Genomic DNA, 27,063 nt, shown 5'->3' on the forward strand with positions numbered 1-27,063 from the left:
GAGTAACACCTACATCTAATTATGTAAGCTGCTTAATTAATAGTGAGCCTGCGGTGTACAGATAGGCCTTCACAGTTTTTATATCAGTATGTATGTTTTCTGTAGGCAAAAATAAAATCAATGGTCAATGTCTGAATCATACTTGTTTGTGTATAAAATACTTCCTTATCCAATATACTACTACCATTGTTAAAGTAGTTTCATTAATGTAACATTCATTTTAACATTAATTTTGCTTACAGGTGAATCTATGAGCAGGATTCCCATTAATAACAGAAGACATCTGGGAAAGGTCCTTGTTCTCTGAGCATCTGAGTGTTCCCAAAAAATATCACCTACAAGTCATATATACTACAGGGATCAATTCTTCTGTATAGTAGCCACCTTCATTTTTGAATTGGAGAAACTTTCAACAACTAATTTGTTGTCAAACATGATGAATCTAGAAGGAGAGAAGCCCTATCTGTGCTCTGAATGTGACAAAACATTTTTATATAAATCACAACTAATTGCACATCAACGGATTCACACAGGAGAGAAACCATTTAAATGTTCTGAATGTAGCAAATGTTTTACCCATAAATCAGATCTTGTGAGACATCAGTGGATTCACACAGGAGAGAAAGCGTTTAAATGTTCTGAATGTAGCAAGTGTTTTACCCTGAATGCAAACCTGGTTAGACATCAGAGGATTCACATACGGGAGAAAATATTTAAATGCTCTAAATGTAGCATGTGTTTCACCCAAAAATCAAAGCTTATTGTACATCAGAGGATTCATACTGTATAAACCACATAAATGTCCTAAATGTAGCAAGTGCTTTTCTGAAAAAAGAACAGAGCTGCCAGTACTGAATGTTTCTACAGGAACACATCACACTGCCCTGTTTCACAATACATGTGTGCCTATTGGTCTATGTTATAGCCTCCGTATTCTTTCCCTCATACTTTCCAATTGCTGTCTTATCTCCCTCTATTATTACAGCTATGTACTCAGAAAGGATAGGTGCCTTATGATCCCCCCTAGGTGTTATACTTAAATTAGCAGGCAGACGACAATCAACTTCAATAAAGGGTCTTTACCTTCTCTTGTATCCTCTTTCTTTTTATATTGATAAATCAACCACATCTCTATCATATATCCAGATGGTCTTCCATCCAAGTATTGACCAGACCCAATCCTGCTTAGCTTCCAAGATCAGTCAAGATTAGGTTTATTTAGTATAATGTGGCTAGCTTCAATCAAAGGTCTTTACATTCTTTTTCTCTTGTATCCTCTTTCTTCTTGGCCCCAAATATTCATTCATGGAATAGGAGACAAAAGAGAACAAAGATAATCTTTAGTTTAAATAACAGTATTATCCCTTGTTCTCCAATTTTCTTTGACAAGTTTCACCCCACAAAAATAGGACATACCTTTTATTGATCAATTGTGATATTCCTTAAAATGAGCAGATACTGCATTAATGGGATAACGTCTTTTTATATTGCGGACTTGTTCATTTAACTGTATTTTTAATGCACGAGTGGTCTTACCCACATATTGTTTCCCACATTTACAGGCTAAAACATACATTAAATTCTTTGGGTTACATGTAATGAAATCTCTTATTTGGAATTTTTGTCCATCTACCATAGAGGTTACTTCCACAATTTTTGATGTGTCACTTCTTATTTATCTACAACCCACACATTCGCCACATCTGTGAAAACCCTTTGTGGCAATAAGTGGTCTTTCGTCTTTTCTCGGTAGAACATTGGAAACTAAATCATTGCGCAGATTCCGTGCTTTTCTATATATGAATATTGGCTTCTCTGGATTTATATCTTTAAGGATATTGTCTTTTCAAGGTAGTTTCCAATGTTTCTTTATCACTTGCTCTATTAATTCTCAACATAAATTAGTTTGACCTTTACTTTGCACCTTGTATGACAAATTACTAAGCGCCATTGTACAAACCATTATATGTTCAAATTGATTTAGTGGTTAATGGTATTCCATTCAGTTTGCTCAAGGCTGTTGTTGTTGTTGAAGCGCCCTAGATCTAATTTTGTTTTGATGTAATCATAAAGGGTTATTTAGTAAATGTTGAAAGTTAAACACTGAATGCGGTATCCCACAGCAACCAATGAGACCATCACATTTGTTGGTTGGATGATAGCAGGCTACTAATAGCTGATATTTGGTTAATATAGGCTACAGCACATCCTTGTTCTTCACACCATGTTATTAAACAAGTACCAAAGAGAGCACATTGTTTCCTGAGGTACCTGTAAAGGTCCTTCATAGCATTTCTTCTATACTTTATAGTGATTGTCATCAGACAGCACTGACCTGTATATAGACTGAAGGACCATGTTCACACAATATCTGTAATTACCATTTATGTTACTGACAACTGTTTCTATAACACTTGATGTTTAATAAAAACTGACATTGTAAAATGTGGAGATTCTGTTTTTGATTGTGGAACTAATATTTATTCAGTAATAATGAATATTGAACACTCTCTTGCATTTTAGTAGATGGAACCAGGGGTGATAATTAGGTGGTAATAAATGCTGACAATATGACAACCAATAATGAAAACACAGCAAAGTAACACGTTAGTAACATACAGCAAATTATTAGTTATGTGGTTCATCAAGGAACGGAAATTCTGATTTTGTCCATATAAACTGAAAATTTCATCTGCGTATGTCCTTACCTGGACCATACATCACTAAACACAGCAATATTCAAATCATCTTCATATGCAAAGGACACTTTCCCTTGATACATATATATACATGTTAAATATCATAGAACCTTTTAGTAATCCTTACAAATTTGGACATTCGTATTTCCTGTTTGTACAGGTGATTAGTTGTGATTGAATACTTCACATTTTAATACTGAGAATATATCACCTGGATTCATCCTTCTGGTGAAAGTCCAACAGCACAGAAACATGGCTGTGTCACGCTTCTTGGAGGGACATAAGATGTGAAAAATGTATGGTGAGCCTATTTTTCCCTGTCATTTTAAGGACAGAACGCTGGTAATTGAAGGGTTTTAGATCTCAACGTTACTCACCTTTATTAGGACTGTTTAATTACTATCCTGGACTCCGTGAATGACATTGCAAAGTGAACTCAGGTAAAATTAACACAATAGAGAAATTTCAAACAAAAGGTCCATTTGTTGACATAAGAGGATGTCAGAGACTGTGCTGATCTAATTAAAAGATTTTACCACCACCAAAGGTCTAAATAGAATTTTACTTTGTAGTAAGTGGCTTTAGGATTGTTTATACTTCATTTACATGTTAATGAGATTTTCATGAGAGACCTGGAAACAAACAGTCTGAGAACCTTCTGGTCATCCCGGTAACTATTGAAGAGAGATGGGGAGGAATGACTATAAATAGGCAGTATCAGCCCAGTGTTAGTGAGTCGGTGGCTGGAGAGCTGGAAGGATGGAACAGTAAGAATGATCAGGAGGGAAAGAGATAGAAATCTTCAGAGTAAGGTAATTATATAAAACAAATAATAATAATATACATACATAAGAATAACTGATATATACACAAATATTTTGAGATATTATGTTGTAGATATTGGTTTGCTATAATAATCCCATAAATGTATAAGATAAATTTTGTTTTACATTTAAGACTAAGGTCTTTAATAATAAGACTAAGGCCCAATAATATACTGAGACAAATACAAACATTTATAGATATTATGTTATAGATATTGTTTTGTAATACATATAGTATATGTTTTTCTTAACGTATATCTATCGTATATCTTAACAATGATTATCTAGATAGTATTGTAATCTAATAGCATTATAAATATTATGCATATATATATCCATTGCATATTCACTACATTGTATTATCTATTAGTAAACATTGTATTGTAAAACAAAGCTGGGTTAACATGTGTTCAACTTTATATATCCTGATAATACACTGTACATTATACATGCTATATATGCTTTCTCCTATGGTTCAGGTGTAGTTAGATATTCATGAACCATTACAAATATTATTGTACATTTGTAATATATTTGTAAATATATTTATGGACATTTCTAGATTTTTATCTTATTTGTATGAGTCATAGAGGTTAGGACATGAATAATTTAGATCTCACATATTCATAAAAGCCAACTTTTGTTGCAGAATTGCTTAAGATTCAGACCCAAATAGTTCCATGAACCAACCACTGTATACATGATAATAAATTTAGTGTGGCAATAATTCTATCGCTAACAACACACATAAAGTGATAGTTTTTTAGTTGTTTTTAAGAACTGATTGGCCATTTTACTAGGCTCTGAAAGAGAACTTATAACACAACACTAAGGAATTAAATTACCCAATCCTAACAACGATGAGTTCATGAAAAGGAATATTACTGACTAACTTGATCATAAAATGACTTCAACAAATGAATGACAAATTGCATAATACTTGTTCCACTTGCAAAATTATCATTTGATCCACCTAGATCAAGAGAAATATTATATTGTTATCAATATTTGTTTAAGGGTTTAATTACTTTTTGTTTTAAAAAAATCCTACTGATCACAGGCTGCTTAGATATAGAATAGCGCGCTTATACCGCTGGTTTATGGAAATCTAAGTTGTTTATCATCTCATCAAACCTCATTTATCACCATCTGCTCTGACCAATAATAATGTACTTTGTGCCACTGGTTTACATCCTTTAATAACTCTAGGAGACCACTATATACATTGGAAGATCAGTGCACTAATCAGAACTTGATAGCAAAACAACATTTATCATGTTATGTTGGGATCAATTAATACATTGTCAAGTGTAACAAGCAGTGTGGAATTTATTGATTTATCATTAATTTGATATAGTATTTTTTTTAATAAAGTATACACATATATATATATATATATATATATATATATATATATATATATATATATATATATATATATATGTGTATATATATTATATATATTATATAATATACATATATATTATAGTTATTCCTGGAACAAAGTTTTAGACAGTGTTCTTTTCGAAAGATTGTAAATTACGGTTTGCTGACACCCGTCAGTGATATTTGCAACCTTGTGCCGTGAGCCACATCCCCTCAGGTGTCGTCTTTTCCTTTTTCTGTGCCTTTTGCACTGGTATAATTTACTCCTAAAAAAAACTGTTTGAAAAGGATCCAAGTGCATTATCCATACTGGAAAGGGGGTGATTTCCTCATCACTAGGTCTAGTTTCCTGGAAACAGACATCTCTTCTTTGTAAGTGACTGTTGGGACTATGGGGTCTAGTAAGTTCATCCCCCAAAATACAAGGTTATACTATATTTATCTTATAGTCTAGAGACGCTTTGTGGAGTTTGACCTTATTGAAGGAGAGAAGCTCTTCCCCATATTTAGTTGCCTGATCAGACACCTTCTTAAATCAAACATTTTATATGATGATAACATGTAAATCATCAATCTTGGTGATTTAATTTCTAACATCCACCAGGTCCTTCTTTGCCTCCTCAGTAACAACAAGGCTCAAATCCATGGAATATTTATTTAAAATCATCCAACATGTTCTACAGAATTCAGTGTTTGTACGGTCTATATTGGGCGGGTTATTGAATCTAAAGAATCTTGGTATTTATTTAGCTTTATAATAGTGAGTTACAGTGGCTGAATGAAATGTAAATTCACCTCTCTTTTCTGTAATGTCAAAAATATATTATAAATAACTTTACTTGTAGTGTCTGCATTATCGGGTAAAGTCTCAGAATGAATAATTTTACTGGCTTCATCCTCTGAAGAGGACAATATCTCAGCATGTAGCAGGTTTTCACCTATTAGATCTGCAAATGCAGATAAAAAGCAACAAAACATCCACCAAATGCCAATAACAATGAGATTTAGTCTCTATAAGTAAGTATAAATCAGTTATTAAATTATATAAATCTAGACATTAATATAAATCTATATATTCTCTATTATCAGCACTTTGGTATCATGTGTGTAACAGATTGTAAATTGATTTGGGCAGGGCTATCTTTACCTTCTATCTGCCTAAACAATAGGTGAGTCCTAAACAAAGGTCCCCTTGTTGACATAACAGGATGTCAGAAACTGCTATGATCTAATTAGAAGATTTTACCACCTGCTGAGGTCTAATTAGAATTTTCCTTTGTATTCACTGATCTCAGGAATGTTTATACCTCATTTACAAGTCAAGGAGGTTTACATGAGAAGCTGCTCTGATGAAAGAATATGTATGAACGTTATGAGACCCTAATTTAAATTGGATAGAAACAGTCTGAGAATATCTTTTGGTCATCTTGGAAACTACTGAAGACAGATGGGGAGGAATTGTTATAAATAGGCATTATCTGGCTTTTGTCAGTTAGTTGATGGTTGAATTGGTGGCTGGAGGACTGGAAGGAGGAACAGTAAGAATAAGCAGAAAGTAAATACATTGAAGGCGAACTCAACAGTGTAAGGTAATTATTTTATGTCTAATAAGATAAAGAAACATACACAAATGATTAGATAATGTCTTGATATGAATCTGGTATGAGTTATTGCCTTAAATGTTCTGCCTTAACAATGTTTATATAATTTATATTGCAATGTAACAGAATTATAAATACAGTTTTAATGGTACACTAATAAGATTTGTATATTCTATAACTTCTTTCTATCTATATATTTTGTGATACTGTGGGATCATGTGTGTAATGTTATAATATAGGGACACTGATCCTCAATTACTTAAGATTAAGACCCAAATAGGTTAATGAACCAACCATTGTATACATGATAATGAATTTAGTGTGCCAATAACTCTGTAACTAACAACACACACAGTGGGGTGAGCAGAGGTGGGGGTATGGAGGTGCGAGAGTCAAGAGGAGGGCTGGTAGGATTGAATGAAAACATGAGATTTAAGGGCACGATTGCAGGCTTTACACTGATCAATTAATTGGGAGTGGGGATGTGTTCCAGAGGTTGGGAACAGCAAAGGTCCTGATTGTGGGAGCATGAAGAGAAAATAAGTAAGGAGGTGGAGCTGGTGTCATTGTCAGAGTAGAGTGGGTGGGAGGGAGTGTGTGTGAGGGTGGATATATAGGATGAGGAATGTCTGAGGGCTGTGTGGGTAAGGAGTTTGAATTGTAGTCTGAAGCGGTCAGAGTTAACACAGTAGAAGTACAATGTGGCATTTTGGCATGGCCAGAATTAATTTATTCCACTCTGATTCATATTATATATGCTCTCTTCAGACTATACCATGTCTACCAGCTGCAATATCTTGTGGTTTAATCATTGGAGATCTAAACGTGTGTGTTATGTCTAATATTTATTATTGTGAATCACATTAAAATCGAAAGTACTGCTGACAGACAGAACAGGTCTTTCTGCTCACACCCTCTGCATAGACAGTAGGTTAATTCTAAACAAAAGATCAATTTGTTGACATAACAGGATGTCAGACACTGTGATCCTCTAATTAGAAGATTTTTACCTCTTGCCAAGATCTTATTAGAATTTTTCTTTGTAGTAAGGGACCTTAGGAATGTTTATACCCCATTTACAAGTCAATTAGATTTACATGAGAGACCTGAGGTACATGTATCAAGCTGAGAGATATCCTGTGGTTTTGAAAAACCAATCAGATTCTAGCTATCATTTATTTAGTACATTCTACAAAATGATAGCTAGAATCTGATTGGTTGCTATAGGCAACATCTCCACTTTTCAAACCCGCTGGAAAGCTCTCAGCTTGATACATTTGCCCACTGGAGACAAACAGTCTGAGAAACTTCTGGTCATCCTGGGAACTATTGAAGAGAGATGGGGAGGAATGACTATAAATAGGCAGTATCAGACCAGTGTTAGTGAGTTGGTGGCTGGAGAGCTGGAAGGATGGAACAGTAAGAATGATCAGGAGGGAAAGAGATAGAAGGAGAAATCTTCAGAGTAAGGTAATTATATTATACATAAGAATATACTGATATATACACAAAAATTTGGAGATACTGTGTTGTAGATATTGTATTGTTATAAATGTGTTCTGACATAATGTTATTATGCAATAATATACTGAGACAAATACAAACATTTATAGATATTATGTTATAGATATTGTTTTGTAATACATATCGTATATATTTTATCTTAACAATGATTATCTGGATAGTATTGTAATCTAACAGCAGTATAATTATTAGAGTACACTACTTTACATTGCATATTCTGTACATTGTATTATCTATTAGTAAATATTATATTGTAAAACAAAACTGGGATTACATGTGTTGAACTTTATATATCCTGATAATACACTGTATCTGCTTTTTCCTATGCTTGCAGTGTAGTTAGATATACATGAACCATTACAAATATTATTGTACATTTGTAACATATTCGTAAATATAATTATGGACATTTCTAGATTTTTATCTTATTTGTATGAGTCATATATGTTAGGACAGGAATAATTTAGATCTCACATATTCATCATAAAAACCAACTTTTGTTGCACAATTACTTAAGATTTAGACCCAAATAGGTTAATGAACCAACCACTGTATACATGATAATGAATTTAGTGTGCCAATAATTCTGTAACTAACAACACACATAAAGCGATAGATATACATAAGAACTGATTGGCCATTTTACTAGGTGCTGATAAAGAATTTATAACACAGCACGGAGGAATTAATTAATATTAATTACTTTTTGTTTAAAAAAATCCCACTGATCACCGACTGCTTAGATATAGAATAGACATAGCCGGATTAAGGGGGGGCACAGGGGGCACGTGCACGGTCATTCAGTGATGAGCAGCGCAGAGAGGAAGCAAGAAGAGAGAAGACAGAAGAGAAGAAAAGAAAGAAACTAATAGAAAGGTAAGTAAAAAAAGGGAATAAAGCAGAAAGGCACACTATGAAGAAAAAGGAAAGAAGAGAGGCACAGTAAGGAAAAAGGGGAGGACAGAGACACAGTAAGGGAAATGAGAAGGAGAGAGGCACAGTAAGGGAAATGGGAAGGAAAGAGGCACAGTAAGGAAAATGTGAAGGAAAGAGGCACAGTAAGGGAAATGGGAAGGAGAAAGGCACAGTAAGGGAAATGGGAAGGAGAGAGGCACAGTGAGGAAAATGCGAAGGAGAGAGGCACAGTAAGGGAAATGGGAAAGAGAGAGGCACAGTAAGGGAAATGGGAAGGAGAGAGGCACAGTAAGGGAAAAGGGGAGGAGAGAGGCACAGTAAGGAAAATGGGAAGGAGAGAGGCACAGTAAGGAAAAAGGGGGGAGAGATGCACAGCATGAGAAAAAAGGGGGGAGAGAGGCACAGCATGAGAAAAAAGGGGGGAGAGGCACATATTGAGGAAAAAGGGGGGAGAGAGGCACAGTATAAGGGAAAAAGGGGGGGAGAGAGGCACAGTATCAGGAAAAAAGGGGAGAGAGAGGCACAATAGTGGGGACTATTAATTTAAGATGGGGTGGTTTGGGCGCTACTGAATGTGGGGGTGAGTTTGGGGAGAATGAGGTCTCTTTATTAAATGTGCCTATGTATTATTTAATGGCAGTGACGGGTTCAGGAAATAGGTATATTTCTGAAATGTAAATACTATTAATTTATTGCTGGGGCTGTTTGTAGGGAGGGAAATAGGTTTATCTATTAAATGTGAATACTATTATTTTAATGTTGGGGCTGGAGGAAGGCCTAATTATTAATCGTGGGTAGTATTGATTTAACGCCGGGGCTGGCTGTAATTTTCTAAATGTACCCATATTTTTTTCCAAATAGGGCCCCCAACATTCCAGGATCCAGACAAGCCACTAAAGAAACCTGCAGCACAGGTGGTGAAAGTGAGAAGAACAGGTAGGAGAGAGCAGCAACGTCTGTGAAATGTTACGATTCTAGTGGGACAATCCCAATTTTTGGTGACCGTTCAATGGTGTACACAACAATGCAGGTTTTTTTTGTCTGTAGGAAGGTGGCCTGGCCATGCCCAATGATGCATTATCAATGGTATTTTAATTTGCAGTATCATTGCTAGTTTTAATGTGCATTATAAAATTTATTTTTAAAGTGCGATATCATTGCTAGTTTTAGTGTACGTTATCAATGGTATTTTTAATGTGTGATATCATTGCTAGTTCTAATGTGTGGTGTCAATACCCATTTTAATGTGGTGTTTTGGTGATTGTTTTAATGTACAGTATTTTAGTTTGTGGAAGCAATGATTTTTCTTATGCAGACAACCTAAGCGAGCCCTCTGGTAGAGCTGTAAGTGTCATACTGTGGGTTGTAGGTGATGTAATGCAGGATGTGTCCCTATGCCCTTAATTTTAGATTTTAGGGGCCCCCCTGTCTTAAGTGCCCCGGGCCCCCCGAAGCCTTAATCCAGCTCTGAGAATAGAGCGTTTATACCGCTGGTTTATGGAAATCTATATTGTTTATCATCTCATCAAACCTCATTTATCACCAGCTGCAAAGACCAATAATAATGTACTTTGTGCTGCTGATTTACATCCTTTAATAGCTACAGAAGACCTCCATATATAACTGGAAGATCAGTGCACTAATCAGAACTTGATAGCAATACAATATTTATCTTGTTATGTGTGGACCAATTAATACATTTTTAAACTTAAAATTTAAAACTGGTAATTGAAGGATTTTAGATCTCACTACTCACCTTTATACTGACTGTCTCCTGACATTCTTGGAATCTATGAATGATTGACATTGCACAGTGAGCTATTAAAACCTGTTCTCTGAACTCGTCTGACATTAACTTATCTGATATATTTTCCTAACGGCTATTTCTAATCATTGTATGCATAAATCTTTGCATCATTTTCCTTAGGGGGCTATCACCTGCTTTTTAACAATTGAAAAGGAGTTTTCTATTCTGTAAAATGAATTTGATTGTTTTAAATAAGGTTATTTAATGTCTATCATTCTGGTTTAATTTAGATGAATGTCATTAATAATCTGTCTTTACAAATGAATTTACTTATATATTTTGTTATGGGTTATTTTTAACAATGAATAATATTGTTGTCAGTGTTACTGCTGATATTCAGAACATACCTTTCTGCTCTCAATATCTGTCTAGATAATATATAAATCCTAAACAAAAGGTCCATTTGTTGACATAACAGAATGTCAGAGACTGTGATGATCTAATTAGAAGATTTTACCACCTGCTGAGGTCTAATTAGAATTTCCCTTTGTATTCAGTGACCTTAAGAATGTTTATATCTCATTTACATGTCAGTGAGATTTACATGAGAGACCTGGAGACATCCTGGGAACTATTGAAGAGAGATGGGGAGGAATGACTATAAATAGGCAGTATCAGCCCAGTGTTAGTGAGTTGGTGGCTGGAGAGCTGGAAGGATGGAACAGTAAGAATGATCAGGAGGGAAAGAGATAGAAGGAGAAATCTTCAGAGTAAGGTAATTATATTATACATAAGAATATAATTATACATTAACAAAATTGTATAAATTATTATGTTGTAGATATTGTATTGTTATACATGTTTGGTGTGTCTTTGTCTTTACAATCTTTATACAGTTAGTATTACAACCTAACAGAATTATAATTATTAAGTTACACTATTGTGAATTTTCCATTCTGTACTTTCTGTTGTCATTAGTAAATTTTTATATCAAAATAAGGCATTATAAATATTTACATACATATAATATATTTGCAAATATATTGATGAAAATGTGTAGATTTTCTCCTAAATTGTATAAATCATATATGTAATTACAGGAATAATTTAGTTCCCCCATAATCTTAAAGGCCATCTTTTGTTGCACAATTGCTTATGATTAAGGCCCAAATAGTTTAATGAGCCAACCGAATTTAGTATGTTATTTTGTCATTAATTCTATAAATAAAAATACACTCTGAGACCAGTTTAACAGATATATCTTTCTAGTACTGAGTAGGACCAACCTTAAGTTTTGGCCACATGATTTCCTTCCACATTTTGAACACTTTTTCTTCTATAGAGTACTTATTGTGAGTTTTGATCACATGAGCAACACCTGCAACAAAATATGTAAAATACTTAATTTAATAGCTATTGGGTGGTGAGTACTTAAACTAATATGGGGATTTATCACAGCTTCTTGTCTTGTGTGAGCATAGAGGTAAGACTTCATAGTTTTGTTTTAGTATGTATGTTTGTGTGGCAACGTACACAAAAGTAAAAACAATGGATAATGATTGATTTATATTTATTTGTCTATTAAATATATTTATGTTCCCTGTACAATTTAACTTTACTACTGTTAAAGTAAATTCATTAATGTAATAGTTAGACTTCTAAATATCACCATATTTTATTATCACAGGTGAATTGATCAGGATCACACTAAAACAGAAGACATTACGGAAAGCACCTTGTACTCTGAACATTTGAGTGTTCCAAAAATATACCCTCATCTACAAGTCATACAGAATACAATCATCAGTTCTTCATAATCTCTTTCAAATTCACACAATCTTATTTAATATTTGAATTGAAGAAACCTACAAGTAAGTTGTTGCTCAAGAATAATATGAAAGCCCTATCTGTGCTCTGAATGATACAAATGTTTTTTTTATAAATAATAACTGATCATACATCAGAGGACTCACACAAGAATGAAGCCATTCACAGGAGAGAAATCATATAAATGCTCTGAATGTTTCAAGTGTTTTGCCAAAAAGTCAAATCTTGTAACACATCTTAGAATTCACACAGGAGAGAAACCATTTAAATGCTCTGAATATAGCAAGTGTTTTACCCAAAAATCATATCTTCTTAGATATCAGAGGATTCACACAGGAGAGAAACCATTTAAATGCTCTGAACGTAGCAAGTGTTTTACAGAAAGTTCAGCTCTTGTTGAACACAAGAAGATTTTCACAGAAGAGAGACCATTTAAATATGCTGAATTCAGCAAGTGTTTAATTGAAAGGAAAGCACTTGTCACGCAGCAGAGGATTCATAGACGAGAGTCACTCTGAGGATCTGAATGTAGCATATGTATTATAAACTAGTTATCTCTGTGTATCATATAGCTTCCATACAAGGGATGTATAATTCTTATTTTTCAACCATTTATTTTTACCACAGAGGTGCAAGCAAAAGGGATTAACCATTGTACCTGAAATGTGCAGATACAGAAAACTCCAAAGGTTGATAGATCATGTAAACAATATTACATTGGTGAGAATAATCAATACTATGTTGGGAATGAAATTATTGAGACAATGAGAACTGATTGAACAGTTACAGGTGAATTTTTTGTTGATGAGTAACTAGATTATTTGTACAACTGAATTGTGCAATAACAAATATTGATACTTTATTCTGTCTTATGCATTGAAAATGAAAAAATCCCCTGAGGCCTTTGTACTTTACACAGTAAATGTTACATTTTTACCTGTTAAAATTGTCATTTTGGGTATTAATTTTTCACCTGAGAATTTGTACAATTTTTCAAGCCTTTTACTATGCCACAGATTACGGCAGAAAGTATGTGGGTCCAATTCTTCAATTCCTGTGTTTTAATTTCTATTTTATTTTAGGTAGATTTTTACTATTCCAGTATGTCACAGTCTAATTACCATGTTACCAGGGATTATTATGACTAATTGTTGTTGCATTAAATTACATTTAATAACATTTTGGCTTTGTTCCTGCAATCATTCATGTCTCAAAGAGTCTTTCTGTTTATAATTCTATATTTTTTGCAAGTAATGTTGCAATGATGGTAAATTTGGATAAATTGTGTTTTAACTGCATTTTGGCATGTTTGGGAGCAGCTGAAGGCTTCCTAAGAGTGTTAGCTCTGGTACCAATCCTTGGTGCTGGAAATAATATTGTTTTTAAAAAGTGAGTGTGAGATAGATGTTTGAGTTTTTTTTCTATAGATAGAGAGAAGAGGCATCCGCACCAAAGACAGATACTGTAATTATGTATTATGTATATAATCTATTTTTTAATTTTTCCATGCACCTATATATAGAATTTAAGGTGTGGACTGATACCTGGGGGTAAATGTATCAAGCTGAGAGTTTTCCGGCGGGTTTGAAAAGTGGAGATGTTGCCTATAGCAACCAATCAGATTCTAGCTGTCATTTTGTAGAATGTACTAAATAAATGATAGCTAGAATCTGATTGGTTTTTCAAACCCGCCGGAAAACTTTCAGCTTGATACATTTACCCCCTGATCTCACATATATTTAACGTTCTCTAAGTAAGAGATGCTTCATAGGATTCTTTTAGCCATGATAAAAAAAGAAAGTGGAGAAAACATTTATAATCGGAGCACTGATTTACAGACTAAGTTTAAAAAATGTCATCTCATAAGTTCTGACCATTTCATAAAGTTTGCAAGCAAAATTTTAAAACATAATTTGAGTTTTTGATTGGAGCTTTGTGTACACTAAATAAAATTGTTGAAAAGTCAACTCGTCAGTTCCTTGTCAGTTTACTTTATTAACCCAAAAAACCCAAAAACAAGACAGGTGCTAAATGACTTAATAACAGTGTAAAACCAGTGATCTATAAAGCTACAGCTCTCTTACATGGGTACTGAAGCCTGAATACAAATTCCTATAGAAAACAAAAAAGAAAAAGAGAGCGCTAAGCTAAAAATAATACAAATTTATTATAATTAATAAAACACAATAAAAACTAAATATAAAATGAAGAACTAAGAGGTTGATTCCCAAATATTGAAGTGTCTTCTATACAGTCTACAGACTGTTAAATCGAGGAGTAAAGATGTTAGTTACTGTGCACAGTAATTACTCCACTCAATAGCTGCTATAGTAAAATTTCATAAGGTACTCCTATAATTGTTCATCTGCAAGCACAGCTTATTATAGGAGTACCTTCCGAAATCGATGTAGCAAAAAATATATAAGCTCCGGACCTAATAACTTCCGTTCAACACAGCTTAGTTGTAGCTAATTAGTGAGCAATGGAAGCAAACGGACAAAGTTTATGAATGTAAATTCAATCCATATGTACCAGTAAGCAGACAGTAGTACATAAATGAAGTGCTCAGTATAGTCTTCTGTAAGAACAGCTGTGTGTACATCTGCCCATATACCTGCACTGGAGAACCACAAAAGACAATTCTAAACACCCCCTTTCTTCTGTGTATAACAGTAAAATATTCATACAATGTGCAATATTGTAACAACTTGGAGTATATAGGCAGGATTATATGCATTTGTTTATAGGAAACATAATGCATGTGATATTGTGTTGGAAAAGTTAGTTATCTGTGTAATCCAATGTTTATATTTGCATTTTATCTACCTAGGGGTTCCTGATAATACAGCCAGGTGTGAGCCATAGATAATGTGGGCTTATTGTTTAATCACTGGGACATAACAAGGGTTTCAGATTGTGCTGGTTGGGAGGCAATTTGATTATGTCCTCAGTGAGCCCTATTGTGTGGGGACAGATAGGACAAGTATAGCCCCAAGTCAGCCCACACATCATAGCACCATATAGATCACTATGGGGAGTATTACTACAGCAGGGTATAAAGCTAGGGTGCATACTGAGAGTATGCTACTTCATTGGAAGGATGAGCAGGAATTCAGGTTCCATCAGTCTGTTCTTTCCATCATTGGTTTAGCCCACGATGTGAGTCGGTATGCCAGGCTGTGAGATACGGAGCTGTTCCCTATTTCGACAGAGGAAAATATACTTGGTTGATACCACAAATCACAGTCACAGACTGTCTGGTTGCTAAATCCCACTAAATCAAACAGAGCAGTGATATAGACATATTAGCAGGTATTTCCCGGATCCTTCTATAAGATTTTTGGTTATTGACTTCCTGGACTCTGGGACTATTTACTGTATTGTGTGGGTTTTAAAATAAAAATCAACTTCTTTCACCCTTTTGGAGTTGTGCCCGAGTGAGAAATGGTACTAATATGTAAATATTCTGTAAGTTATTAAGGATATTTGTAGTCATACTTGGCTTTATATGTCTTGTAAAAAATGATCCTGCTTTCTGCATTGTGCTATTATGTTGTTGTGGATCACCTTGGTGACTTCTAATATCCTTATGACTTACAGTAGAGGGTGCATGGTCCTATATATGTGCAGAATGTTATGCAGCTGTAGATGATAACCTCAATCCTATGCATCAAAGTAACTTTACACAATCCACTAGCTGCGCCCTCTAGTGGTCACTCACATTTATGTTATAACGGCCCTCTTCACATTATATTAGGGATTTCAGCAACGTGTAGTCGCTATCATTTACATCACCTCTGGGTTCTTTGCTACATTATATTTGTTAATTATGCCCTTTCCCGGTCACTCTCTGTAGTTAAGGAGTTTGAATTGTCATCATCATCATCATCATCAACATTTATTTATATAGCGCCAGAAAATTCCATAGCGCTTTACAATTGGGAACAAACATTGATAAGACAATACTGGGTAATACAGACAGACAGAGAGGTAAGAGAACCCTGCTCACAAGCTTACAATCTATAGGACAATGGGAGTTAGAAACACAAGGGCATGTGCTACATCATATTGCACAATGGACCAGCTAAACTGCAAAGGTAAAAGTACTGAGTGTGCAGTGTGTGTGGCAATGTTGGTCAGAGGGTTGTTGTCTTGCGATAGCAGTGTAGAGGATGGTAATAGGGTAATCTAGGGAAATTAAGATGATGGTTGAGGAATCTCATAACCTTGTCTGAAGAGGTGGGTTTTCAGTGAATGCTTGAAGATTTGAAGACTAGAGGAAAATCTTACTGTGCGTGGGAGGGAATTCCACAAAGTGGGTGCAGCCCGGAAAAAGTCCTGTAACCGAGAATGGGAGGATGTGATGAGAGTGGAGGAGAGACGTAGATCATGTGCAGAACGGAGGTGTCGAGTAGGGAGATATTTCGAGACAAGTGAGGAAATGTATGTCAGTGCAATTTTGTTGATGACCTTGAGAATTTTATATTGGATTCGTTGAAATACAGGCAGCCAATGGAGAGATTGACAGAGAAGCTCAGCAGAGGAATAACGGTTTGTAAGGAAAAACAATCTAGCCGCTGCGTGCAAAATAGATTGTAGGGGTTCAGGTCTGACCTTGGGAAGACAAAAGTAAGGAGGGAATTGCAATAGTCGATGCAGGAGATGATGAGTGCATGAATTAATGTTTTTGCGGTGTCTTGTGTCAGATATGTGCATATTCTGGAAATGTTCTTTAGGTGTATGTAACATGATTTAGATAAAGAGTTGATGTGGGGAATAAACGACAGTTGTGAATCAAGGATTACACCTAGGCAACGAGCTTGCGGGTGGGATTTATGGTTATGTTATCAACAGAAATAGAAATGTCAGGCAGGAAGCTTCTGTTTTTGGGGGGGAATATTATTAATTCAGTTTTTGAGAGATTGAGTTTCAGTTGGCGAGAAGACATCCAAAATGAAATGGAAGAAAGACAGTCAGTAACGCGAGACAACACAGATGGTGAAAGATCAGGAGAGGATAGATAAATTTGTGTATCATCCGCATAGAGATGATACTGAAATCCAAAGGAGCTTATTAGTTTTCCAAGAGAAGTGGTGTAGATAGAGAATAGCAGAGGACCTAGGACTGAGCCTTGTGGAACTCCAACTGATAAAGGAAGCGGAGCAGAGGTGGATCCAGAGAAAGTAACACTGAAAGAGCGATTAGATAGGTAGGATGAGAACCAGGATAGGACAGTGCCTTCAAGTCTAGGGATTGTAGCGTCTGTATGAGGAGAGAGTGGTCAACAGTGTCAAATACAACAGAGAGATCCAGGAGAATTAGAATTGTATTCTGAAGTGGAACTTTCTACTGCGAGTGTTAGCAGGAGAGAGGTAAAAGGACACAGGAGAGTTGGACGAAACGGGACAGATAGCCTTATATCACTTAATATATATTATATATTATTATACTATATATGATATAGTATACACATAATAAGCACTGCAGCACCTACATGTATGTTGTACAGATTCGGGCCAGAGGCAGGGAGCACCATATAGTAAAAAAGAGCCTGTATATTACAATCAGACAAGCACTCAGATTACACACATAAATACATTTATTAGATTAATCCATTTGAGCAACATTGTTCCTCAAATGTATTAACCTAATATGATTTTGTGCTCATTCTGAGTGTTATCCTGCTTGTAATATACAGGATCTATTTATATAAATATACGATCCTCTGTACTCACCAACGACATTATTAATGCTATTCAATATGAACTCTGTATTCAAAAACAGGGAATGTCAGTTCCACATAATGTAATACATGGTAAGATGTCCAACTCACACCTAACTCTGCCCTTTCTGGACAGTTCTTACACTAAATATAAACATACATCACTGTGCTAAACATATTATCACAATCATTGGAGATTTATATGTGTGTGTTATGTCTAATTTTCTTATGGTGAATCATAACGAAATCAGAGATACTGCTGATACATAGAACAGATCTATCTGCTCACATCCTCTGCATAGACAATAGGTGAATCCTATTCAAAATTTCCATTTGTTGACATAACAGGATGTCAGAGACTGTGATGATCAAATTAGAAGATTTTGCCACCTGCTGAGGTCTAATTATAATTTTCCTTTGTAGTAAGTGACCTTAGGAATATTTATATCTTATTTACAAGTCAGGGAGGTTTACATGAGAAGCCGCTTTGATGAAAGAAAACACATTTTATGAGAACCTAATTTAAATATCACCTGGAGACAAACAGTCTGAGAATACTTTATTGTCATCTGGGAACAATTGAACAGAGATGGGGAGAAATGGCAAAATAATAATGTACATTTGTAATATATGTGTAAATATAATGATGAACATTTATAGCTTTTCAATTACACTGTATGAGTCATATGTAGGGACAGGAATAATTTAGTTCTCCCATAATCTTAAAATCCAAAATTTTTCCCCAAAAAGTTTCACGAACCAACAATTGAGATATATATATATATATATATATATATATATAATATAAATGTCTAGTGGCGTGTGTTAGTCTGTCTGTGTGTGTGTGAAAAAAAACAACCCATCTGCAGCGCCACCTGCTGGGCAGAGTTATACACTGACCTATATATTTCTTGAAGGAGAAGTGACAGTTGGGAGTGGTTGGTGGTTGCCGGGGGTGACAGTGGGGAGTTTTTAACACCTTAAGTAGCTTGATGTGACTAGAATGCATGAGTATCATGCACGGGTTACCTGACCTACTAAATTCTTAGTGTGTGTGGAAAAAAAAACTCAAAAAGGGTTGAAATTTGGTATACTGACATTATTGACGAGTTGAGGGGTCAAACTCATTTTCGTGAGGTAATTTTACCTCATGAACACACATGTGTACAGTGGCGGATCCAGGGGGGGTGCGATCGCTGCAATCGCCCCCCTAGCAGGGGTTTGCTGCCGACGGCTGCACAGTATGTGCAGGTCCGTTTGGCAGTGACAGTGTGCTGCTGTGTTTTAAACACAATCAGAGCAGCCGGGCAGCACACTGTCCCTGCCTGTCACTGCCGAGCGGACCTGCACATACTGTGCAGCCCCCGGCAGCCTCTGAAGTCGGAAAGTGGGCGGGGCCTAAATCACCCCGCCCTAGCATCCCCCCGGGGAACAAACATTTTCTAGATCCGCCCCTGCATGTGTAGCGGCGTGTGTTAGTGTGTGTGTGTGTGTGTGTGTGTGTGTGTGTATGTGTCTGTGGAAAAAACTATTTTCTCAGAAAGGGCTCATCCGAATGACCTGAAATTTGGTATACTGACATTATTTTACAAAAAAATGCATGAGTATCATGCACGGGTTAACTTGTATATATATAAATAAATATGATAGAAAACATAGTTTAGCAATAAAATATATTCTTTAACAGTACTGTGGTGTAAAGTTATGTGTACAGTACTGCGGTATCATGTGTGTAATATATCTATATATTCTCTATCAGTACTGTGGTATCATGTGTGTAATATATCTATATATTCTCTATCAGTACTGTGGTATCATGTGTGTAATATATCTATATATTCTCTATCAGTACTGTGGTATCATGTGTATAATATATCTATATATTCTCTATCAGTACTGTGGTATCATGTGTGTAATATATCTATATATTCTCTATCAGTACTGTGGTATCATGTGTGTAATATATCTATATATACTCTATCAGTACTGTGGTATCATGTATGTAATATATCTATATATTCTCTATCAGTACTGTGGTATCATGTGTGTAATATATCTATATATTCTCTATCAGTACTGTGGTATCATGTGTGTAATATATCTATATATTCTCTATCAGTACTGTGGTATCATGTATGTAATATATCTATATATTCTCTATCAGTACTGTGGTATCATGTGTGTAATATATCTATATATTCTCTATCAGTACTGTGGTATCATGTGTGTATTATATCTATATATTCTCTATCAGTACTGTGGTATCATGTGTGTAATATATCTATATATTCTCTATCAGTACTGTGGTATCCTGTGTGTAATATATCTATATACTCTCTATCAGTACTGTGGTATCATGTGTGTAATATATCTATATATTCTCTATCAGTACTGTGGTATCATGTATGTAATATATCTATATATTCTCTATCAGTACTGTGGTATCATGTGTGTAATATATCTATATATTCTCTATCAGTACTGTGGTATCATGCGTATAATATATCTATATATTCTCTATCAGTACTGTGGTATCATGTGTGTAATATATCTATATATTCTCTATCAGTACTGTGGTATCATGTGTGTAATATATCTATATATTCTCTATCAGTACTGTGGTATCATGTGTGTATTATATCTATATATTCTCTATCAGTACTGTGGTATCATGTGTGTAATATATCTATATATTTTCTATCAGTACTGTGGTATCATGTGTGTATTATATCTATATATTCTCTATCAGTACAGTGGTATCATGTGTGTAATATATCTATATATTCTCTATCAGTACTGTGGTATTTTGTAAAACATCACAGGATTCACACAGGAGAGAAATCATTTAAATGCTCTGAATGTAATAAGTGTTTTGCTAATAATTAAAATCCTGTTGCACATGGGAGATCTCACACAGGAGAGAAATTATTTATATGCTCTGAATGTAGCAAGTGTTTTTCCCAAAAGTCAGATCTTGCAAAACATCAGTAGATTCACACAGGAATGAAGGTGAGAAACCATTTAAATGGTCTGAATGTAGCAAGTGTTTAATTGAGAGGAAAGCACTTGTCACCAGAGGATTTATACATGAAAGTGGCCCTGAGGATCTGAATGTAGTATATGTATCATCATCATCGATTTATTTATATAGCGCCACTAATTCCAACAAGTTATCTCTATGAATCAAATAATATTTATACAGGGGATATATCATTTTTATATTTAAAATGTGGCAAGTGTTTTATATAACATCAAGGCCTTGTTAAATGTCAGAGAAGACCGGAGTGGTCTAACAAGGGGACTTGGGGCATTTTCCCTCTGGGATGGTCTAAGTGTTAAGAAATAAATCTGCAGTACACAATCACACAATGACAATAGGGCGGCCCTTGCAGAGCTCTGCATTATACTGCTGTCCTACTCATACATTACTTACTTGATATAGATAAGGAGACAAAAATGTCTCACTTTAAAACTTTGCCGTCCACGGATAGTCAGTATGGTGTAATTCCAGCATTTAGAGATACCACAGAGGTGCTGCAGAGACAAGCATAAGGGATTAGTCATTGTCCCTGAAATGTGCAGATGCAGAAAATGTTAAATATTGATGGATCATGTAAATAATGTTATATTGGTGAGAATAATCAATACTATGCAGTGACTGGAAATATCAAAGGCAATGAGACTGGACTGTACAGTCAGAGGTGACGTTCTCTGTAAATGGGTAACTAGTTTATTTGTACAACTGAGTTGTACAATGCTGAATATGGATACTTGATGTTTTTTCTGTTTCATGCATTTAAAATGAAAATATACCCTGAGACCTTTGTACTGGACACTGTATATGTTACATTATTTCTTGCTAAAATTGTAATTTTGGGTATTATCCTTTCACCTGAGAATTTGTACAATTCTTCCTGCTTTTTACTATGCCAAAGTATGTGCATCCAATTCTGTATTTCCTGCCTTCTCTTTCTTTTTATTTTTAAGTATATTGTTACTATTACAGAAGGTCACAGTCTAATAACCTTGTTACTAATAAGTATTGTGACTGTTGTCATATTAAATTACATTTAATAACATTTTAAGATTTTCTTTATTTTAGTGAATTAAGTGTTATGTCTTAAATGATGTTCCCCACTCGCCATTAAAATATCTCCCAGTCTAATAACCATTTACCAATAAGCAGTGTGACTAATTGTTGTCATAATAAATTACATTTAGTAACATTCTGGCTTTGTTCTCAGAATCATTTATGTCTCAAACAGTCTTTCTGTTTATAACGCTATGTTTTTGCAAGTAATGTTTCAGTGAGGTAAATTTGGATAAATTGTGTTTTGATTGTATTTTGGTATGTTTGTGAGTAGCTGAAGGCTTCTTAAGAGTGTTAGCTCTGGTACCAATCCCTGGTGCTGGGAACAGTCTTGTTTTTTAAAAGTGAGTGTGAGATAGATGTTTGTAGTTTACTCATCTATAGATAGAGAGAAGAAGCATCCGCACCAAAGACAAATTCTGCACCACCTAGTGTATTATGTGTATAATCTATTTTTTTATATTTCCATGCACCTACATATACAATTTAATGTGTGGACTGATAACTCATCTCACATATATTTAATCTTCTCTAACTAAGAGCTGCTCCCCAGAATTTTTTGGCCATGATACATAAATAAAAAGGGGGAAAGATGCGAATCAGGGCACTGTTTAACAGACTAAGTTTGAAAAAAAAATGTGCTTAATTTATTTCATTAAAAACATTTCATATCCTATGTGCTGGCCAATTAGTAAAGTTTGCAAGTGAAATATTAAATTATAATATGAATTTTTGGAAAGTGATTGGTGCTTTGTACACTAAATAAAATTGGTAAAAATATATCTCATTAGATCCTCGGCAATTTATTTTGTTAAACTGTTATTATATTTCTTCAAATTAATCTAACAATGTGATTCCACTTAAAATTAATTGTAGCAAAGTCTATAGAAGTTACTGCAGCACATAAATTATACTCCTGACACAGAGAGTCTGGACATAAGTCACAGGTGCCGGCATGATTATCAGTATCAGCGGACGGAGCTGGTGTCTGACCTGCAGTCAGTCTTTGCTGAAACACTGTTATCTTATGTAGCAGTGCGGAAAGTAACATCTTAGCTTCTGAATCTTACAAAGTTCATGGAGCATTTTGCTTTATCCACCAACACCCGGGTCAGCTGTCACTTGTAGCCAATGGTTATGACAGATGAAGAGCAGAGATATGAAGGTAATTGGGTACAGTGTGTACACCTGAATCGGCTGCTGATCGGGACTTCAGTCGTTTATACAATCGTTAGAGACAACTAATTGGTCTAAAGTTTTTGTAGTGTTTACCCATCTTAAGAGTGTTATCATTCTGGCGTAATTTAGATGAATATTATTAATAATCTGCCTTTACAAATCAGTTTATGTATATTTATATACTATTTGAACTAGTCATACATTTGGACACCATGTACCTGCAACATATTATGTTGTATGACTTTATATAACGTTGTTAAATATTTGTATCTTGTTCCCCTAACCATCACTTATCATTGCTGAGTACAACACATACATATCATCTCTCTCTGAGTAATTGCAGCGCTTGAGCAATATCTTTTTTACATTACTATATTTTATTATAGTTCATTTTTAAGAATGAACAATATTAAAATGAGTTACTGCAGATATCTAAAACAGGTCACTCTGCTGACACTCTCTGCCTAGACAATAGTTGAATACTTAACAATAGGTCCATTTGTTGACATAACAGGATGTCAGAGACTGCGAAGATCTAATTAGAATGCAAGATCCTGCCAAGGTCTAATTAGAATTTTCCCATGTAGCAAGTGGCCTTAGGAATGTTTATACCTCATTTACATGTCAATGGGATTTACATGAGAGACCTGGAGACAAACAGTCTGAGAACCTTCTGGTCATCCCGGGAACTATTGAAGAGAGATGGGGAGGAATGACTATAAATAGGCAGTATCAGCCCAGTGTTAGTGAGTTGGTGGCTGGAGAGCTGGAAGGATGGAACAGTAAGAATGATCAGGAGGAAAAGAGATAGAAGGAGAAATCTTCAGAGTAAGATAATTATATTATAAATAAGAATATACTGATATACACACAAACATTTATAGGTATTATGTTATAGATATTTTATTGTACACATGGGATGTGTTTTTGTATTAACAATGTTTATATAGTTATTATTGCAATCTAACAGCATTATACACAAATATTAGGGGATACTATGTTGTAGATATTGTATTGTTATAAATGTGTTTTACCGTAAACTTATAAGCAAAATTTTGTTGTACAATTAAGATCAAAGTCCAAATACTTTCATGAGCAAACAATTGTATACATGATACTGAATTTAGTGTGGCAATATTTCTATCTTTAACAATATATTTATATATGTGTGTGCGTATATATAATCACACTTTAAAAAGCACCAATCTTAGAGCTACACTATGATATTCCTTACATTTTTTTTATGAGCACAACATAACTTTTCCTAAGAGATTCTATAGCCAAATACTTGCAGAGGAGAACAGATATGTCAGATAAGATTTATATCTAATTTCCTTTGGTGCACGGATATTTTTTAGAGCACATCACTGTTTATTTAAATTTGTTTGCTATTCTTGCACTGTTTTGTGCTTTTTCTTGTGTGATTCTTTGAAGATATATACCTGGAACAGGTGTCAAGGAAAGAGCAGCCTATTGTATAGTGTTTATTTATTTGATATTTATTTGTTTATCACTAATATTGGGTAATCACTTAGTGTCACAAAATTTGTTCTTGTGAGTATATGTAGATATGCACTTAGTGGTCACTTTATTATATACACCTTACTAGTACTGGACAGGACCACCCTATAAGTTGCTGCCACATGATCTACTAAATATATATTTAAATTACTCCAGAGTGCTTAATTTTTATCACTTTTTTTTCTTTCTTGTACTTGTTGTGAATTTTACTCACGTGAGCAACACCTACATCTAAATATGTACACTGTTAATAATAGTAAGTCAGTGGCAAGTCTATTATCTCCTTTGTGGATATATCACAACTTTCTTGTCTTGTGTGAGTGTACGGATAGGACTTCACAGTTTTCTATTAAGTATGTATGTTTCTGTCTCAATGTACACAAAAATTAACACAATGGTCAATGTCCGAGTCATAGTTGTTAGAGTATAAAAAAAAATTGTATTCCATGTCCAATATAACATGACTATTGTTAAACTAGTTTCATTAATATAATGATTAGGCTGCTAAATTTTAGCTTTCTTTTTGCTTACAGGTGAATTAATGAGCAGGATTCCCATTAATAACAGAAGACATCTTGGAAAGGTCCTTGTTCTCTGAGCATCTGAGTGTACCAAAAAAACTCACCTACAAGTCATATATACTAGAGTGATCAATTCTTCTGTATAGCAGTTAACTTCACTTCTGAATAGGAGAACCTTTCTACAACTAATTTGTTGTAAAACACATGATGAATCTAAAAGAAGAGAAGCCCTATCTGTGCTCTGAATGTGACAAAACATTTTCATGTAAATCAAACCTTATTGTTCATCAGAGGATTCACACAGGAGAGAAACCATTTAAATGTTCTGAATGTAGCAAGTGTTTTACCCACATGTCAACTCTTGTTGAACATCAGAGGACTCACACAGGAGAGAAGCCATTTAAATGCTTTGAATGTAGCAAGTGTTTTAGCCACAGAGGAAGTCTTGTACGACATCAGATGATTCACAATGGAGAGAAACCATTTAAATGTTCTGAATGTAGCAAGTGTTTTACCCAGAAATCAAGCCTGGATAAACATCAGAGGATTCACACAGGAGAGAAACCATTTAAATGCCCTGAATGTAGCAAATGTTTTACCCTGAAAACAAATCTTGTAAAACATCAGATGATTCACACAGGGCAGAAGCCATTTAAATGCTTTGAATGTAGCAAGTGTTTTATCCAGCAATCGCATCTTGTTAGACATCAGAGGATTCACAGAGGATATAAACCATAAAAGACTAGAGCTGTCTGGTTATTGGACTTGGGGACATCTTTCCACCTGGCATGTTACTCCTGATATGAACTAAAGCTCTATATAACTAAATCTAGATAATAATGACGTGTCAACCCTTGTTAATCTCTGTAATATACGGCTGTTCTGCTCATGCAGGTGCTGGGAGCTGAGTCTCAGCAGCTCTTCTCAGTACTATTGATCTATTGATCTATGTTATAGCCTCTACATTCTTTCCCTCATACTTTTCTATTGCTGCCTTATCTCCCTCTGTTATAACAATTATGTACTCAGAAAGAATTATTTGGCAAATGTTGAATGTAAAATACTGGTTGCTGTATCCTATAACAACCAATCAGATCATCACATTTGCTGGTTTTATGACACTGGACTGTTAATAGTTGATTTTTGGTTGCTATGGGTTACAGCACATCCTAGTTCTTCACACCATGTTATTAAATAATTCCCGGAAGGACATATTGTTTCCCAGGGTACCATCAAAAGTATTTTTTTATACTCTATAGTGATTGTCATCAGACAGCACTGACCTGTATATAGACTGAAGGACCATGTTCACACAATATCTGTAATTACCATTTATGTTACTTGCAGCTGTTTCTATCACACTGATGTTTAATAAAATCTGACATTGATAAATGTGGAGATTCTGTTTTTGATTGTGGAACTATTATCTATATTCAGTAGTATTGAGCACTGTACACTCTTCTACATTATAGATGATGTAACCAGGGGTGATAATTAGGTGATCATC

At 34.7% G+C, this 27,063-nt stretch overlaps 1 protein-coding gene across 1 annotated transcript; it reads left to right on the forward strand.

Annotated features, from left to right (window-relative positions):
- The first annotated feature begins 433 nt into the window (after positions 1–433).
- On the forward strand, positions 434–26,294 carry LOC142149623 (uncharacterized). The gene is made up of 3 exons (XM_075204946.1): positions 434–676; positions 12,661–12,776; positions 25,778–26,294. Exons 1-3 carry the CDS (start codon positions 434–436, stop codon positions 26,292–26,294), a joined length of 876 nt encoding a protein of 291 aa, XP_075061047.1.
- Positions 26,295–27,063: the final 769 nt, after the last annotated feature.

This window comes from Mixophyes fleayi, chromosome 4 (assembly GCF_038048845.1).
Source record: "Mixophyes fleayi isolate aMixFle1 chromosome 4, aMixFle1.hap1, whole genome shotgun sequence".
Lineage (NCBI taxonomy): Eukaryota > Metazoa > Chordata > Amphibia > Anura > Limnodynastidae > Mixophyes > Mixophyes fleayi.